Source organism: Zalophus californianus, chromosome 2 (assembly GCF_009762305.2).
Source record: "Zalophus californianus isolate mZalCal1 chromosome 2, mZalCal1.pri.v2, whole genome shotgun sequence".
Taxonomy (NCBI): domain Eukaryota; kingdom Metazoa; phylum Chordata; class Mammalia; order Carnivora; family Otariidae; genus Zalophus; species Zalophus californianus.
Window position 1 is genome coordinate 12249318 of NC_045596.1, and position 20796 is coordinate 12270113.

General features: G+C 44.1%; 1 protein-coding gene across 6 annotated transcripts in view; it reads right to left on the minus strand.

Annotated features, from left to right (window-relative positions):
- Nucleotides 1–20796, minus strand: part of PROM1 (prominin 1) — a 124014-nt gene that overhangs the window by 81721 nt on the left and 21497 nt on the right. For all 6 annotated transcript variants that reach the window (XM_027600492.1, XM_027600490.1, XM_027600495.1 and 3 more), the window contains exon 2: nt 16094–16542. In XM_027600492.1, coding sequence (XP_027456293.1) covers nt 16094–16313 — 220 coding nt within the window. In that variant the 5' untranslated portion in view covers nt 16314–16542. The remainder of the gene's footprint in view (nt 1–16093; nt 16543–20796) is intronic.

Genomic DNA, 20796 nt, shown 5'->3' on the forward strand with positions numbered 1-20796 from the left:
AGAGGCTATTACAACATACAGCCCCCTCTTCCCCAGGATATATAAGGCTATTTACTTCCAATCAGGTCTGAAGAGAGCTTTCATCTCAATTAGTAAACACGGGCCATGGAATCAGCGACCCCATCAAATTAAAATATTTTAAAATTGAAATTCAGGAACTTACAGATTCCTCCATGATGTCATCGATGCTAAAGAAATGCCAGACAAAAAAATACATAGTTCTGCCACCACCTTTTGGCTCACAGGATGGACTAAGAAGCTTCCCCGCCCCAGAATGACTAACCAGAATTCTTGTCTCTCAAGCTGCCATCTGTAAGCTAATCACCACTCTCCTCTCGAGGCTCCTGAGACTTCTTTCACCTCAGCTGCTGCCCTGGGGGTCTTCTCCAACCCTCCTCCTCTAGTTTGAAATTGTGTAGTTCTTATTTTTCTTTAATCCCACTCAAATAAGAATCTGGCCTTTGGGGATTTCTTATCTTTATTCCTACTCTGTAGGAGAACATGAATAGGACTAAAGAAGAAAGACAAGCCAGCCCAGGGACAGAAGCTACAACTCCTTAGCTCCCTGTGGACAGAGACGTTCTGATCTCTGGCTCAGCCTCCCCCACCCCCCACGTGCTTTTGGCATTTGTGGAAAAGGAAGACGTGAAGCAAGGGGCACACGGGAGAGTCCTGTCCCTGTGGCTAGAGGCAGAGCCACTGTTCTAGAATGCCCAGAAGCCACCTACAATCGCTTAGGCCAGTTGTTCAGGAAACATTCAAGACTAGAAGGAATGCTTTTTCGCTCATGTGCTGTCACCAAAAGGAAACTCTGAGACACAGTGGACAGCTGCCTTAACAATGTCCTGACGGAACTGAAGAAAGGCCAGAAAATTCCAGAAAGCAATGAGAAGAGATGCATGAGAGGAGCGCTCACCAGGAACCACTCCGGTGCGCAGGTCACACCAGGCTGCATGCAGGAGATGAGCATTTATAAACAATGGGACGTAACAACTCGCATTTAGCCTTTCTTACTCATTCCTTTTCAAAAAGGTAAAATTTACTCAGTTGACAAACTGGGTAAAAGAGGAACTCAAAATGATAGATTATTAGGAATTACAAATGAAAATCTGTATTTCAAATCTGCAGGATATTTCAAAAGCTACAGGATAAAGCCAAAACTATTCACAGGGGATATTTTACACAAATCTATTAGGAAATGAGAATAAACATGGAACAACTAAATGTTTAACCCAAAAGGCTAAGGAAGAAAATTCAGTAGACTTGTGAATACAGAAGGGAAGAACTCTTAAAAACAGATTGACCAAAATGAACATAATTTTCCATTTCAAAGGCACGTGGGGAGCCGGTAAAGACCAGTCCTTCGTTTTGAAGTTTTTTCTTGTTGTGGCAGAGAAGACTGATGTGGAAAGCAAGCAATGCAATGTTGGAAAAGGCACGTGGAAAAGATCTAAAATCCATGAGTAAAACTGGACTTGAACCTACATATCAAAAGTTAAAATCATCCTACTTATTTTCCTTCCTAGACTTCTTGGAAGTAGAACTTACAAAGCGAGGTGCACTGCTTGATCCCACTAAAAGGTATCATGCAATAGCCTAGTCTAAAAGCATGCATGACAAAAAGAGTAAGATCCTGAAATCAGACAGACCTGAGTCCAAACTCCTGCTTTGCCCACTCACAAGCTGTGTGATCCTGGCTAAGGGCGTTCTTCTCTCTGAGCATCTATTTGCACATATGTAATATACAGATGATATCTGCCTTACAAGACACTAGACAACATCATTAAGATTTTTTTGCATTGTTAATGTAGGATTAAACTGGATCAACCTTTATGGAGTGCAACTGGGCAACATCTATTATGGGTGCAAATTCATGAAATTGTAAGTTAACCTGGCAATTCTATTTCTAGAAGTATATCTTCCATACGTAAGTTGTATGTTTATGAAATAATTAAAGTGGTTTATAACAGTGTTTGTAGCAGTAAAATGGCAGAAATGAGTTAATCAGTAATGGACTACTTCTACAGCAATAAAAAAAGGAATGAGGAATTAGCTCTTTATGTACTAATATAAAATAATGACTAAGTTGTATGTTTAAAAAGAAAACAAGGTGCCAAATAATACATACAATATGTTATCACTTGTGAAGAAAAGACCATGTACACATTTTTGCTTGTGTATGTAGAAAAGACGTCCAAAAAGACACAGATACACAAATGCACGCACAAAACTGGTAACAGCGATCATCTGTAAAGAAGCTAGCTGGGTGGCTGAGAACCAAGAGGTGACAGAAGTTTCACATTACATATCTTTTTGTACTTTTAAATTTGGAGCCACATAAATATGTTACCTATTCCAAAAATGAAGTATTTTTAATATTCAGTGAGATACTGGAGCAAATCAAAGTGGAAAATACCAATAATTCAGCTGGAAAATAAGCCAAGGCAAAAAAAGGGAAGTTCTTTGCAAAATGAAATATAAATGTATAAAAGGATATGACTCACCAGTGATTAAAGATACACAAATTAACCATGATTTTTTTCCTATAACATGTCAGACTTGCAACGATAAAAAAATCTTAATAACCAGAATTGGAAAAACATGTGGGTAAGCTCACATTTTCATGCACTAATAATACTGGGAGTGCAAATCGGTATACAGATTAGGGAACCACTTGGTAATATCAATCAAAATTTTAAATACACATACCATTTGCCACAGCAATTCCTTATCTAGAGGTTCCTCCTATTGGATTTACTTGCCCAAGTATGCAAAGCCAGACATTCAAGAGCAGTCTTTGTAGCAGTGTTTGAATAGCAAAAATAACTGGTAACCTAAATATCCATCAAAAACAGTGAAATGCATTGTCTAATCAATGGAACACTGTATAGCAGATGAGGAAAGAGACCTAAATACCATCACTAAGAAACAGAATAAACACAACGTGGCTTGCTCATACAATGGGACCTTGGTACAACTCAAATGAATGGATTAGAATCAATGGGTTTCAACATGAATAGAAACCCAAAACTTGGGCGCCTGAATGGCTCAGTCAGTTAAGTGCCTCCCTTCGGCTCAGGTAATGATCCCAGGGTCCTGGGATCGAGCCCCATGTCCGGCTCCCTGCTCAGTGGGGAGCCTGCTTCTCCTTTCCCTCTGCCTCTCTCTCTCTCTTGCTCTCTCTCTCTCTCTCTCTCGATCAAATAAATAAATGAAATCTTTAAAAAAATAAACCCAAAACTTAACAGAGAGTTAAAAACAACAATAAGCAGACACAAAACAAGACTCACACACAAAACAATACTTTTCGGATATGTATAGTAAGTACATAAACCTGCCCTGGGCGCCTGGGTGGCTCAGTTGTTGGGCGTCTGCCTTCAGCTCGGGTCATGGTCCCAGGGTCCTGGGATCGAGTCCCGCATTGGGCTCCCTGCTCAGCGGGAAGCCTGCTTCTCCCTCTCCCACTCCCCCTGCTTGTGTTCCCTTTCTCGCTGTGTCTCTATCAAATAAATAAATAAAATCTTAAAAAAAAAAAAAAAAAAACCTGCCCCGAGAGGAATAGTGTCTGTGGAGAAGCAAAGGAGGGAAGGGAGGAGGGGAAGGGGATGGTATGTAAAGGGGATTCCGATTTTGTCAATTATGTTTTCTATCTTTTATTCAAAACAATCTGACTACTTATTTATTCTGGGAGCATGAGATAACTACCAATGTTTTATAAATTCTTTTTCTCTGTACTTTCCTGCATTTTGTGAAGTTAAAGAGAAATGAAATGGATATCTAGAATAATCTGTCAGATATGTTAAGTTTGAAAAGCAAGGGACAAAGAGCACGTTGAATAATTCCTTTAAAAAAAATGTGTGTGTGTGTAAAACATTTGGTAGATGTTTATTTTCAGAGCCTAGAACACAGCCTGGTACTTGGTAAGCACTCACCAAATACCTACTGAATGAATGAATGAAGAAATGAATGAATAGCTACGTGCAAAACTTGTTAGTAATCATGACCTTTAAATGTTATTTGCTTTTTTTTTAAAAAAAGATTTTATTTATTTGAGAAAGAGAGAGCAAGCACATGAAGGGGGTGAAGGGCAGAGGGAGAAGTGGACTCCCTGTTGAGCAGGGAGCCTGATGTGGGGCTCCATCTGGGGCTCTGGGATCATGACTCAAGCCAAAGGCAGATGCTTAACCGACTGAGCCACCCAAGCACCTTGTTATTTGCTTTTTATGTGTGTATATTGTTTTTATATTTAAAAATAAAATTAGCTTTAAAGTATTTTAATAAATACTGGGCATGAAAGCAATGTATATAATTGGACTCATGTGGTGATTTGAATTTAATTCAATATTTATTCCTTCTCAGTCCAGGTATCTCCAGGACTTCTGGTCACCTTTAGTCTGGATCACACATGATGTTCCTCACATCGTAGCTGTTCCTTGCTCTCAAGCTATTCACAGATATTTAATCACTGTTAAGTTTGGGAATCCTTTTGGCTAAAAAATTATAAACTTGAGTTTTCCCATGAGAGTAAAAAAGCAGTAGCCTCAGAGATAAAGTAATAAGTGTCTGAAATACATAGAGCTATCATAAAGTCCATGCACTTTGAATTCTACAGTAAAAATGGAGCCACCCACTGCAACTCAGGTATATAAAGTAAAGCATTAGGAGTCCAAGAAAGCAGAGCTGAATTAACAGCTGACAGCACAAGAACAAAAGAAAAAAGTTGCAAAGCTGACTGTAAGGGAAGTTATAGAAGAAATTTATAAAGCAGAGCAACACGCTCTAGAAAGACACACAGCCCCGAGGGTTTTACTGTATAATAGCTCAGTGGTATCAAGACGACACCAGTATTTCAAGAAAGCACACATAGCAGATGCTCAACTTTTGTGAATAAATAAAGAAATTTGGTAGAGAGGGAAAAGTACAATGTCTTTTTCAAGTTCAAAAATACCAAAACAAAAGCAAGAGATTATGAAGGATCTCCGGAGTGCCAGGCATCAATAAGTTTATAATCTAGGACTGCAAACTATCAAAAGGCAGTGTTAAACATGGAACAGCAGAAGTGTGCAAGTGATACAGAAAGAGTACAGACAAAATAATGAGTTGAGAGGTTCCAGATTTCCAGAATAAGGATCACACGGGGAAGGCTTTAAAGAAACAACAGGACTTTTGCCAGGAGGCAAGGGAACAAGGGTCTGATCTTGAAGGGGCTTGGGGCCTCATGTCACGCAGGGACTGCAGTGAACAAAAAGCAGGTAGAGAGGAACTACCTGTGAAAATCCCTTAAATCTCTGGCCTGCAATAAGCAATGCGAGTTTTTCTTTTAAGCGCTGATGGAGGCGGTAGTTCCTTCCGGCAAATACTACGTAATATTGTTGTAGATTGGCAGAGAGACCCATTTATACTAGTAATTTCTCCTTTTTTCCCCCATTTCAGCACATATCGTTGAATCTTCATGAATGAAATGATGCTGTGACTCGGATCATAAATGTATAAATGCACAGTGAGACTTGGGGAGCTAAACCCCACTTTCCAGCTGCCCAGATCACCCAGTCATCAGTTCCTTACCTCCGAAAACATGGCAGTGCACCATCGAGCACCGCGAAGTGACCACCTCTGCCGGGCCCACGTGGCCCTCTGCAACACCAGTTCACGCATCTACTTACTGGGTGGATGCATTTGCTAGGCCTGTGGCAACCAAACATCACAAATGGAGTGGCTTAAAACACAGGAATGTATTGTCTCACAGCTCTGGGAGCAGAAGTCCAAGATCAAGGAGCAGACAGGGCCATGCTCCCTCCAAAAGTTCTAGGTCTCTCCTAGCTTCTGGCAGTTCCTTGGCTTGTGGAAACATCCCGCCAGTCTTCACCTGGCATCCTCCCTGTGTCTACATCTGTCTCCCAATTTCCCCTCATAAGGACACGAGTCCTATAGGGTTAGGGGTCCACCCTGCTCCAGTATGGCCTCATCTTAACTACTGGCATCTGCAACAACCCTGTCTCCAAATGAGGTCACATTCTGAGGTACCAGGGGTTAGGACGTCAACTTCAACCCATAACACTCAATTTGCTCCCAAACTTCTTTCTGTCTTTTTATGTATAATAAGTTCAATGTTTAATTAAATATTATACAAACCGAGGAAATATGCACATAAAAAGAATGAGCGCAGAAAATGAAATATTCTATAAAGACTTAATAAAGACCAGCCAATAAGATGAAATCACGTGTGAGTCAACTGTGAAAGTTTGGGAAGAAAAAGCAAACTAAAAATACACAACTCTGAACTCTTAAGTGTTTTTTTTTAATTCAAAGAAATCAAAACAAAGAAGCCAAATTACAGAGGATACATTTTGGCTGCTATTTTATATCAGAAACGCTAATCATGAAACTTTAAACAATTAGCTCATGCTAAAAAAAAAAATGTTCAGTCTTGGCTCTACATCAAAAGGTTGGTGAATGAATGTTTCAAGTTCCTTGTTTAAAAACTTTTCTAGTTCAGGCAACACCCTAACAGGGACAGACCTGGAAAGATGCCTATGAAATACTACTAAGTGAACACTTGTTACGGAACATGCAAAGTATTCCATTTTGTTCCCTAAGATTTTTAATGGACCTGAGAGCATGTTTGCAGACAACATCGAAAGGACTGGACCCGTTATGAATGAATGCAACTAGACAGTGATCATCAGTGCTGCTAACATCACAAAAAGGGAAACAACTAGACAGATAGTATCCTGGGGCAAATGTACAATACCACCTATAAAGTGCCTTTGTCCCCAGAATGAACTTGTATCTGATCTTTATAGGAAATGCAGAAGACAGAGAAATATGTTAAGAACACCATGAAAATGGAAAATCAGTGAAGATCAGCCTATAAGAAATACTACGGGGAAAATAACTAGGTTCTTCAGCAAAAAAATTGCAAGGAGGAAAAAGACCTAGAGGCGCATCCTAGAAATTAAACTGAGACAGGAGACATATCAACCTATTGCAATACATGGACATTATTTGGATCCCAATTCAGCCAAACTGTATTAAAAAAAATGACATTTACAAGACAATCAAGAAATCTGAACACTTCAATACTTTATTATATTGAAGAACTACTGTTGACTTTCTACAGTGTAAAATTCAGCATCTTTATTTTTAGGGATTGGTACTGATATATTTACGGATGATATGATAGAAAGACTGAGATTTGCTTCAGAATGAAGGGGATGAGTAAGAGGGACAGGTAGAGGTAGAAACCAAGCAACACTGATCATGAGTTGAAAGTTACTGAAGGTTGGGTGATGGGAAATGAAAGCTCATCAGAAGGCCTTTGAGAGGTAATTAGGTTTAGATGAGGCCTGGAGGTGGAGCCCCCATGATGGGGTTAGTGCTTTATAAGAAGAGGAAGAGACCTGGGTGCACGCGGGCTCTCTCTCCTCCACGTGAAGATACAGCAAGAAGCCTCAAACCAAGAAAACGACTCTCGCCAGACACTAAATCTCCTGCACCTTGATCTTGGACTTCCAGCTTCCACCACGGGTGAGAAATAAAATGCTGTTTACACCCCCAGGCTGTGGTATTTTGTGACAGCCGCCCAAGCTAACTAAACAGGCCCCGACTGGAAACCTCCCAAATGCCAAGCCAGTGGGATAAAAAAATTACAGTATATTCATGTGATAGAAGAGTATGCAACAGCAAAAATGAGTATTTCCAACCATATGCAACAATCTGGGTGACTCCTACAAATAAAATATTGTGCAAAAGAGGGCAGAAAACAAAGTGTATGTACGGCATCCCAGCAGGTGTAACTCCTCTATGCCACTGGAAGGCAGGAGTTGGGTTACCCTTGGGATGAGTTGGGGGATAATGAGCAGGAAACAAGACAGGGTTCTTCTGGGACCTTGTTCTTTTCCTTGATCTGGGGGCTGGTTACACAGATGTGTGCAGTTTGTGAAAAGTCATCAAGTTGTAGAGTAGGTGCACTTTTCGGTATGCATATTATGCTTCAACATAAAAATACTTTAAGTATTTTTTAAATTAAAAGAAAGACTTTGATTTAGTAGATATGGGTGGGACCTAAGAATCTGCATTTCTAATAGGCTTCCAGGTGATGTTGATGCTGTTGTTCCAAATGTCACATCTGGGGTAGCACTGAGCTAGGCCACTCGTGTCCAAGTGTACCTGAGAATTTCCAGGAGCAGGTTCAGTGGACAATGTACACTCCATATAGCCTTTCTCCTGTAGTTCAGGTGAGGGCAACAGGTTTACTGAGTGATGCCCGCCCTTCGCTGTCTACAGAGCCTCATGTAGATATGTTGGCTTCTCCCCAGGCTCATGGCCTGACAATCTCCCAGACATGCAGGGCTCTAGCCTCCGTGTTCTCCAGGCCATATCCTATGAATCTCTGTCTCAACTCACATCAATCAGGCCTGTACTTAAACACCTGGAATGCTCTCCTCTGCTTCCTGAACCCTTCCACACCCTATGGCTCAGTTCAATTGCTACTTCCTCCATGAAGCCTTCTATTGGCCCCATCATGACTAATCCCTCCTCGGGACAGCCATGAGCCCACTTGACCATGAGCAAGGACAGCCGACCCTGCACCACAGCTCACTATGGAGGTGGAGATTTCCTCCCTCAATGTCAGCCTTTTGAGAACAGAGAAACTCGGTCAAGGCCATCTCTGCCCAAACAGCACCAGGCTTGGCATGCAGTAGGAGCTCACTACATATTTGCAGGATTACAATATGAGTGCTTGGAATCAAATAGTCAGGTTTGACTCTGGCTCCATTTTTTAGAAATAGGACCTTGGTCACATTACTTGATATTGCTGGGCTGTTGGGGAGAACTAAAGAAGGGTGTGTGTGTTGAAAGGTGGCCTTCAAAAAGCCATGTCCAAGTCCTGACTCCAGGAACCTGTGAGAGTGACCTTATTTGGAAAACGGGTCTTTGCTGACATAATTAAGTTACGGATCTTGAGACGATAACATCCTGGATATAGGGTGAGCCTTAAATCCAATGGCAGGTGTCCTTATAAGAGAAGGTCAGTGACACAGAAGGGGGCCTTGTGAAGACAGGCAGAGATTAGAACACCTAGAGCCACTAGAAGCTGAAAGAAGCAAGGATTCTCCCTTAGAACCTTCAGAGAGAGCGTGGCCCTGCCAATACCTTGACTTTGGACGTCTGGCCCTCAGAACGCAGAGAGAATAAATCTCTGCTGTTTTAAGCCACCCAGTTTGCGATCATTTGTTAGGACAGCTCTAGGAAACCAGTAGAGTGGGAGTCAAATAAATACTTGGTCTTTTGTCTGTGTGATCATCAAAGTCTGACATTAGTTCAAAAGCTTTTGCTGAATATGAATTTTATACATTCAAATTTTATTTGACAAACACACAGCACTTAGTGTATGTTAGACACCATTTTAATTGCTTTGCAAACACTATTTCTTTAAATATTATGACGCCCCCAAAAGTACCATGATTATTTTTTTCTTGAGAGAGAAACAGAGAGAGAGCAGGGAGAGGGGCAGAGAGAGACAATCTCAAGCAGACTCCATGCCCAGCATGGCGCCCAACGTGGGGCTCGATCTCATGATCCTGAGATCATGACCTGAGCAGAAATCAAGAGTTGAATGCTCAACCCCCTGAGTCACGCAGGCGCCCCGAAAAGTACCATGACTATTTTCGTCATTTTACAGAGGGAAAACTAATAAACAGAGAGTTTAAGTAACTTGCCCAAGGTTACAGAGCTAGTAAAGGAGCCAGGATCCAAACCCAGGCAGTGGCTCCAGAGTGTGAGTTCTTCACCACAGCTCAAGTATGGGGCTCATTCCCGAACCTAGATCCCCATCAAGCAGAAGATATGTGGCGAGCCTGCTTGGCCTACCACCTCTCCTGCTACTGTCCACCCCACTGCTCAGTTTGGACCCAGCACTACCTTCCCTGTACAGACCACACTTCACAGCTACTCTCCAAGTGCAAATTGTAGGACTTCTCTTCCGCTCAATGCCAGTGGACAAGTGGCCTTTAATTCAACATTGGCTCCGTCCAGCAGGTGCTCCAGTGGCCTCTCTTTATTTACATTCGTACTTAATCTCTCATTTCCTGTATGTACTTAGAGGCTTCCTAAAAGGACATCACTGCTGGAGACTAGAGGAGTAGGGAGCTTTTCTTGTGTCTTTTTGTGGGCTTGGCACACATGTCGCAGAAAAGCATAGCCTGCCTCTGTTGATTACACGCACAAAGTCAGGAGCACATTCCAGCAGGACCTTGTAGACGTTACGGGAATATGGTCAATAGGACTGGGTTTTCCATTTAGCCGCAAAAGCTGTTCTATGAAGCAGAAGACACGTGAGATGGATTAGAGCAGTGCTCGTTACAGTCTGGGGACGTGTCACCTACCCCCCTGCCACCAAACTCGCACCACACTCACAGGTCACTGGGGACATATGAATGCAATCTGTACAGCAAATCTCCTCCACAGAGGCAACATGGTGCAGCATTTGGGGGCAAAGTCATGGGCCCTGGGTCAAACCCTGAGTTGACCCCTTGGCCGACAGTGTGTGCAACCTTGGGACAGTCCCCGAGTCTCTTGAGTTCCTGATGAGCAAATACAAGCAGCAACTATGAGCCTGGAAAATAAAGCCTGGATTCCAACCCTGCCTCCACCACAGACTCGTTGTGCGACCCCAAATTGTTGTGGACCTCAACTTCCTCTTCCATAAAATAAGAATAATAGTACCTAGCTCATAGAGTTATGGAGTTGTTCAAATCCCAGAAGCAGGCACATGATAGCTGTTTGCTCTTACATAAATTAGGATGACAGACAATGACAGGTGAACCCTGCCCAGCACAGTGAGGGACACCTGGGAGGAAGGATCACTAGATATTAGTTCTTTCCCTCAATGACCTTATCTATGGCCAGGCCCATTGCCAATATGAGTGCTGTGATCTAAAGGAGAAAATGCTGGCTTTGTTTGAATTAAGTAAGAACACACAGGTGCTGGATATAATAAAACATCCTGATTCCCAGCTGACATTGGCAAAGACACGCCTACTGGGCTATCCGCCCAGCCATCCCCTTTTCTGGGAAGCACCTCCTTACCTGTGGCACCATGGAGACAGTGACGACTCCCAGTGTCAGGCCCACGAGGTGTGACCGTGGCCACCATTCCTCAGTGGGTCTGTGTTTGGTGACTGGCCCAGGCAGGACTGGAACTGGGGCTTGGGACTTAAAGAGAAGAACACCCAACCATTCTCCAGGAAGTTGGCTTGAATTCTGCGACGCTGGCATCCTGGTTCTCTGCCACAAGGATGGCAGGAGTGGAGGATCCCAGAGGGAGGGGGGATGGGAAGGCGGAGGTGCAGAGGGACTGGGTGCAGAGAGGAGCCAAGGTGGGAGGCAAGGAGGCCCCAGAGTGAGCGCCAGTCCCCTGTGGCTGGGCAGCACGAGGTAACTGGAAGGCATGATGACAAACTCCTTTTTGACACCCTTAGCTAACAGGTTTCTGTTATTTCCCATGGAGGAAACTCCCACTTACTGCAACATCCTGCCTGGATCTCAGACTCGGCAGAGGACAAGCTTCACCCTTCCCTCCTCCCACCTCCCGCTCACCCAGCTCCGCTTTGGCACCTGCCAAAATCAGATTAACCCAGAACGCTATTAGAAACAGGTCAACTGGCCTAAAAATCTCATTTAAAAATACACCCAAAACAGAGCAGAGAATAATTTTAGAGACTTTCTATAAAAATAAAAGGAGAAGATGCCTTTTTTTCACTTGCTCCAATAGAATAGCTCTGATCTGGGTCAGGATTTATACCAAATTCATCACAGACACGTGAAATTGAAAAGGCACTATTTACCATCCACACGAGATAATCTTCTGCAACACACACTCTTAGCGTGCAGAAATTACCATTTTTTACAGCCACCCACAGACCTTTTTAAAGCACCGTGGTAAAAGTAAAAGGGAAAGAAATGAGCCACAAGGTAAGCTGTGGAATATAGGAGAAATAACTAGTCCTGGAGACAGAGGTTTCTCAATCTGCCCCAGGCTAGCCATGTGCCTTGAAAATGTACTCTTGTTCTGACTTAGCTTTCCAGTCTGGAAAAGGGCGTATAATAAATAGAAATAAGATCACCATTTACCACCATCGTGCATTTCCCAAAGTTGTCGTGGGCTTCGAATGAGCTAACACTTCGCAAAGAATGCCTTACAGCAGATTCTGGGGACAGTGGCAAAGAACAAAGAAACAGAAGAATGAGAGCCTGTCAGATGTAGATGTTTTAGTGGAGGAGTAAAGACCACGCAGTAGACTAGCCCTGCACCCAAACCCTGCCTTCTAGATCTGGTTCCGCGACTGTGGGGCTTGCGGTCTTTAAGACACAGCCCGCTGAACTTCAAAAGTAATGGAATGGCTTCTTACAAGGTAACTCCATAGAGAATATTCCTGATGGAGCAGTAAGGACATTTTAGTGATCCCTCCTGGAGACATCTTTTTCCCATGTCCCTTTCTGGCACCAATCTTGGCGTCCAATTTGGTCAATTCTTCCTCTCAAATAATAATATAACTAGCAGCTACCTTTATTGAGGATTTTTATCTGTGCCGTTCAGGCATGGTTTTAAACATAGGCTTTACATATGTCATCTCATTTAAGCTTCACAGCTAAAAGCTACAGAGTGAGTTATGATTATTGTCATATTACATCTATGAGAGCAGAGGCTCTGAAAATTAACTTGGCCAAAATCACCCAGCAGGTAATAGGCAAGAGCTAGGATTTGAACCAAAGTCCTTTGAAATGAAATCCATGAAATGGATCCTGCCTCTGTTTCCTCCATTACCTTTGCCTCGTGCTAAGTTAGGTCCGTTATTTCCTTCCTCTGGACCACTGTAGAAGACTCTACCTCCCTATGACCTTTCCTACCAGCTGCTATCGGATTCTTTTCCCAAAACCCAATCCCCCTTCCACCCTGGCTCCCAGCTCCCAGCAGGTACAACACAGAAGGCAGGGGCTCTCAAGAAATGAATGAAACCTTTGCTCATGTTGCCTCAGCTTCCTTCTCTCTATAAAACTCTCCAGCCTGCCAGTCAGGGTCTGACCCTTAGCAGACTTATTCCATGAATACCCACCTCATGGGTCCACTATGAATCACTGTCTCCTCCACTCTCTGGGCACATGGTTCCCTGTGCTGGAAGCACCCTTCCTTCAGCTCCCCCCGGTCATCCTACCATCAACACCCTTTCTAAGTTGAATGAATAGACAAGCGACTCCTCCTGAATGTAAGCCATCACTCTCTCCTCAGTGTGTCTAAGCCCGGGACTCGGCATCCCTCGTGCAGCTTCAGACCAGGGGTAGGTGTTTATGAAATAACCACACCAGGTTTTTGAGCATATTCTGCTGTGACCTGTCTTTCTGGTCTCGTCTAATCTGATCTTTTCTTCTGCCCAGGAAGGTAAGTAGGCTTTTGTGCAAAGTCCCAGTTAAACAAGACCCTTCCATCTTGTATTTATAAGGATACAACACGGGCTTCGCTCTAGAGAGTTACAGATGCAAAATGCGTTATGCTGTTTGGCTCAGACATAGGATGTAAAGTGGAAAACTCCCCAGTCCAATAGCATGAGAAAAGGGAGCCCAGGCTCGAGGGTCCTCCCTTTCTCTTTCACTCCTGCACTGGACTGGGACTTTGCATTCAAAACACTCTACTCTTTCAAATGAAAGAATATACCTCAGGGATCATTCTCTCTATGAAGATGTTACTTCGTAGAGGACTTGTCCTGAAGTCATCTGTTTAGGTTACTATATTAAGTTAGTTAAGCTAATGAATCGGATTCCATTTCTCTCTCTCTCTCTCTCATTGTTGTTGTTTTTGCATCTTCAATTATGAAGATGTCTGCCTATGATCTGGAGCTCATGAAACGCAATGGTCCCAGCAGGAAAACTACGTCTGGTATATGTCCTTTATGTGGCAAAGCACCTATAGGGCACTTTGAGACCATTATGAGATCTAGTAACTGGATGAAAGAATTTAAAAAATGGGATGGTGGGAAAAAAAACAATACTCCACAATGTCCCCTATGAAATTCAATATTATATTCTTTAAGCAACCTAATGATTTTTTTTTTTTTTTTTTTTTTTTTTTTTTTTTTTTGCAAGGGGTAATGCTACTCTGCTCTGGTCTACTGTTGAGACTTTTGGGAATTTCTTTTTCCAAAGTAGTAAGTATTGATGAAGGTCAAGGGACAAGCAGTGCTAACACCCTCAGATTACAGCAGGATTTAAATTCTTCAGACACCTCCTTCTAGACTAATAATGACGCTGGAGTTCAAAACCTGAGAATGTGTTGGATGCAGGATGCCTTTGACCTGATCGTTTGAATTCAAACTTTTAAAAATATTGCTTTCCTTTGTAAAATAAGTGTGAGGAAGCCTTCCTCTGAAACCTAGAGGGAGCAAAATAAAGCAACATATGGGAAGAGATTACAGGATTAACTAATTACATGATATGCTTTAATAACACATGGATGCTTCACAATCTTTTTGAAGATGCCATTATAAATGCATATAATAAACTGAATTGTATTCCTTTTGCCTAAAAAAACAAAGAAACTAAGACTAAAAACACTAGTAGGTATTTGATTATTTAATAACATTTACGCCAAGTCTACAAATAAAGGAAGAGGTACCTATTGAGAATAGTGAACTTGTGTCCAACATTAATAAGTAAACTATTTTCTACTTCCATCTTTTGGACTTTCAAATTTCGTCTTTCAAGCAGGGACATAAAGAGTATGTAGTATATGTTCAGGGTCTCTTCAAGGGCAACAGGGTTCAGAGTGATTTGTTTCATTGAATTGAAATTTAAACTAACAAAAAATTGAGAACTACACTTCAAACTGTTCTGATTGCTTAATCTGAGACAAAAAAATGTAAGACAATTTCAATATAAATGTATCATAATGAAAATCTATAAACTGCCCATAACATAAACAAGTGTTAAAGCTCACTAAATACATTCTCTCTCCCTCTCTTTCTCTCTGTCTCTCTCTCTCTCTCTCCCCCACACACAGACACATAATCCTCTTATGAATAATAGCTGACCAGCTAAAGAAGATGATAAGGATTACAACAAGTTTTATAATTTGTATATTGTATAACTTGTATTTGTATTTGATAATTTGTATATTGTAAAATTTAAAATTTGTGTATATATATGTACAAATCTTATAATTTGTATATATCATTTGTATATTGTAAATTGATATATTTGTATATCAATAATAGCATTCAAATCTTCACAGTTTAAAGAACAAGCCTAGAATAGGTCTAACATGAAGTCAATAAAAATTTAGACTGCCAAACCCTAATAGCAGATACTTCCCACAGACCATTTAAATTTTCATAATCTCTTCCCTGAAAACACACGCCCACAGACTTCCCAGTACAGGGATTAGGGTGAACAGTAGCAATACTCACGATGGGTAAGGCACCATGCCATCAAAGTTCCGACAAGGGCCCATCCCTCCGACAAGGGGCCATCTCTCCTTTCCTTACACTCAAATTCTTAGAACTGAAGCAAAGAGTTAGCCAGCTAAACACGGCGGGTCAGGCCTGCCCTTGTCCGCAGCAATGTGAAATTGTACTTTGAGGTGGGTCAAGGAAGTTTCAATCTGTAAGTGCTGGCCTAGCCACCAGAGGTGATTATTAACTCACCTGAGAGAATTTGCATTTTTACCCTAATTTTTACCTTTGGTTTGCACTTGAGAGTAATTCATTGCTCTCACCGGGGGGGGAAAAAAAAAGAGGGAGGAGAAAAAAGACCAAGAATTGGAAAACCAGCATAGCAACATCGTTTGATTTCATATCTTATAATCACATTCCTTGACAACCTATTAACCTGGCACCAGTGTTCCTAACTTCTGTCTCAATACTTTCTGCTCCTGTGCAATCCCATCACTTTGAATCTTATGCTTTAAAAAACTGAATATATAAATAAAATACTGAATATAAAACATATTTACTGTATCTTGATTAATCAACAATATTCCGTGTGCGCACATGAGTGTGTCTGGGGACAAACTCCATCTTTTCCCGCAATGGGCACTTACCTTCGGGGAAAGCATTGGGCTGCACCACGCGGAGGAAGACGTGCACCATTTTAAAGAGAACGCCAATGGGCCCAGCTTTGTAAGAGTCCTTGGTCTCATAGTTCCTGGCAGGCAATTCAAATTCCAAAACATCAGAACCCTTTGTGGATGACAGCGGCCCCAGGGCAGAGGTATCCCAGCCCAACTCCAGCAGCAGCAGGAAGCCTAGGAGGAGGGCCATGGCTAGCAAGGTCCCCCACGCATGAGGTAGAGCTGGGGGCCTCCGGCCTCAGAGCCTTGGTTGAGACAGGAGCTTGCGTTCCTGCGCAGAAGAGGCTCGGCAGCAAGCGCTGGATGTGCCGAGTCCACTCCCTTTCCTGGCCGGGCTGGCACGCAGCGAAGGGCGTCCGAGAGCCTTCTGCGGGTCCGGGTCCGGGTCCAGGTCCGGTCTGCGGTTCAAGGCACCATCCCTGGTGGGAGAAAAAGACAGCGCTCACTTCGCACACAGCCCGCCTGCCCCAGGAGTTTCTGGAGAGAAGGCTGCAGAGATTTAGAGCCAGCGCATCAGCCTAATCTGCTGGGTGGGAGGCAAATGCAGAGCCTGCTTAAAGCTGCAGGGGCAGGAAAGCCAGAAGGTCCCACCCCAGGGGCCAGACGCAGAACGCAGACCTTGATGGGCTCCGGAAACACTCTATGGTGCAGAGAAGGCTGTGCGGCCTTAGAAACAGACACTTACGGAGCACTTGCTATGTACCCAACGCTGCTGTAAGTGCGGGGCCGGCTGGTCCTTGTTGAAGGCATTACCCCATTTACAGATGAGGAAACCGCCCCGCAGAGGACTTCTGGGGACTTGCCCAGGTTAGGGCTGATTAATGATGGGGTCACAATTCAAACCCAGGAGTTTGCCTTCAGAGCCCACGCAAGACACCAGAACACCGTTCCTACAGAGACCTCTCTCTGGGGCTCCCCGCAGGTACCCAGAGGCGGTAGACTAGATCCCTATTTTTTTCTGCAAGCTGGTGCTGCTGTCCCTGCTTCTGGAAATATATCTTATCTGCTTTTTATTCTACTCATTTGCGCACTGACCTTATTTCAGACATCTCCCTCTCCACCTCACCCCCAACCCAAACTAGAAGGCCTCAAGGGCAGGAGCCAAACTCTCTAAGGCTGGGTCACACTGGAATCTACCTTTCTAACACGTTCACCAGGTAATCCTGATGGAAACCTTCTCCCCCCAGTCACTACCTGAGAATTACGAGTCCCAGCGATGAGAGACAGGGTGGAGGGAGATTCCCCACCACCCTTTCTGGGAGGGAGAGAGAATCAGGAATGCGAGAAGCAGCTATCAAGCCAGTGTCTAGCGAGGGCAAGAGACCGAGAGGGTCTCCAAAGTGGACCCTGTCCCCTTGTGTTTTGAGCCCCAGAACTGAACACAAGATAGGGCACACAGTCGGGGCTCAGTAAGTTCCCCTGAATATAAAACTGAATACGCCAAAATGACTGCTTTGCTTGTACCACTGCATGGAACTAGGTGTATCAGAACACAACAACGGAGGGGAACTGGGGTGCTCGGCTCGGACTCTATTCTGGGGTCAGGAACACCCTGATTCTCTTCTGTTTTGTACATGAGATACATACTTAGTACCTTTCAAAATAAGGGCAGGGTGCTCCTGTAACCACTGTGAAATGGGAGAAGGAAGGTCATCAAGAAAGTGACACATTGCACAAGGGGCCGTCCATAATCCACCAAGTCAAAGAAAGCTCCAGACAAAAGGTGCGAATGCATGAGCTGTTTGAGTGAAGATGTTAATTCATATTTAATCTCCTGGATACTGCCTCATCTTCTAAGCCCTGTCCCACCCCAGTTACTTCTGCACAGAACTCCCAACAGAATGACCCAAACTCTCTCTTTATCTAATCATGGGGTGCTCTGAGCCCTTACAGCTCCCAGTTTCAACCTCGTGAACCCCGTATCAGCTTCCTGTCGACCCTCCATCACACCCATGGATACACCAGGACCCTGGTAACAGTTTCCAAAGGGCAGTCCCCCTTCCAGGCATGGCTGCCGCAGCCCCCTACTCAGGCTCCGGAGCGCTCTAGCTTTTCACTGGTTCTAGTCAGAAGTCACCGCTGCACACATTCAAACACGGGCCTGTGCTGCTCCATCTTCAAATAGTTTCCAGAGAGGACACATGAGAAAGAAACAAAGCCAGCTAGCCTTCGCAAGGCCATACTCTGGAAGTCTCCGGGGCTGCACAGGGCAGAAGAGAGAGTTGAAAGGAGAGGGTGTGTGTGTTATTCAGGTGGGCTAGGACTACTCTCATTAGACAGGCAGGCAGGCTTGCACACACACAGTACACACACCACACACACTAACAAATACGACACAGACACCACACACTAACATACCACCCACACTAGCACACACCACCCACCACACATGCACACACCACCCACACTAGCACGCACCACACATACACACACCACCCACACTAGCACACACCGCACAGGCACACACCACCCACACTAGCACACACCACACATGCACACACCACCCACACTAGCACACACCACCCATGCACACACCACCCACCACACATGCACACACCACCCACACTAGCACACACCGCACATACAAACACCACCCACACTAGCACACACCGCACATGCACACACCACCCACACTAGCACACACCACACATGCACACACCACCCACACTAGCACACACCACACATGCACACACCACCCACACTAGCACACACCACCCACCACACATGCACACACCACCCACACTAGCACGCACCACACATACACACACCACCCACACTAGCACACACCGCACAGGCACACACCACCCACACTAGCACACACCACACATGCACACACCACCCATGCACACACCACCCACCACACATGCACACACCACACACACTAGCACGCACCACACATACACACACCACCCACACTAGCATACACCGCACATACACACACCACACACACTAGCACACACCACACATACACACACCACACACACTAGCACGCACCACACATACACACACCACCCACACTAGCACACACCACATATACACACACCACACATACTAGCACACACCACACATACACACACCACACATACTAGCACACACCGCACATACACACACCACACACACTAGCACACACCGCACATACACATACCTCACATACACCACAGGCTAACATACCACACACACTAACACACACCACACACATTGACACCATACATACACACACAGCACACATACACCAACACATTAACACATACCACACACACGACACATAACACAACAAACATGCATATAACACACCCTAACACACATATACACCACATACTGATACACTACACATATACACACCACACACACTCACATACCCCACACACTCACAAAACATGCATACACACAAAACACACGCTCATATAAATATCATATACAACACACACACACTACACACAACATGCTCCCATCTTGTTTTCTGCTAAAGGACAGGCAGGGAGCACAGCAGCTGAAAGGATTAAAGGCTCAGCTGCTGAGAGAGGCTGACTTCTTGGTAATGCCACCAGGCATTAGGGATGCCTGGGGTGGAGAGAACACAGCAGGAGAGAGATGGCAAGGGGCCTGCGGAAGAGGTATGAATAAACAGTTTCAAACACTCTCCGTGAAAAAGCGGGGGAAGGCAAATCCCAAGTGAAATGCAGCCCACTCACGGCTGCGAGGCTGGAAATGCCAATTAAGCTGGCTGGCACCTAGAGCTATGTGTCCAGATTTCTTCACTTCTTGCTCCAAACTGTCGGTCCCTCTCACATTTAGAGTAAATGTTAATACTAAAATCTCACGACTTAGGAAACACTAGATAATAAAAGTCAAGCCAAAAGAGATGGTCTGGGTCTTCACCTGTTAACCCCCTTGGGTAGCAGGAGCGCTGGGAGCTGCTCCTGAGACAGCCAGTCTAAAACCCAGGCCAGCTCTCCTGGACCAGGAGCTGCATTAGCATAAAATGTGTATTTATTTAAAATGCTAATTATTGGACCGAATTTCTGGAGATGGGGCCCATTAATCTGCATTTTTAACACTCTCCCTTGGTGACTGATTCTCAAAACAACTGAAGTCTGAGAACCAGCACTGTTCCTGAGTACCCACTCACCTGGCTTATTCAGGCCACTCTCCGAAGACACCTTTGTCTTCTCAAATACAACTGCAAGACAACAGATTCAAGGAAAAGTCCTCCAAATGCCCTTCCTATATTGCATTAAACTGATCTATCCCAGCTGCTGTGTGGGGGTCTCTGATTTACTCATCTCTGTGCCCCCAGAGCCAGGCACACAGTAGGCACTCAATAAAGGATTGCTGAAATCAACGTTGAGGGATAGAGGCAGAACTGACATGAAATGGTCATTTTTACCCATTTCAAAGTTGTACTGAGCATTTATTAGCAGTCCCATAGCCTCTGGAAGGGAGGTGTTGGAGGGTTGGTAGCTACCCCCACAATAGAGGCAGCAGACTGTCTCTTTACTGGTTTTGCATGGCAGAGCAACTGATTCCATCCTGGGGCCATGCCTTCCACTGGGACCCTCAACTTTGCAGGCTTTTGGAAACTGCTCCCTCAGAGGCTAGCTCCTTACACAGGCACTAGACCAATCAATAAAGGCGATCTCAACATTTTTTCTGATTTATGGGGTACAGATTCC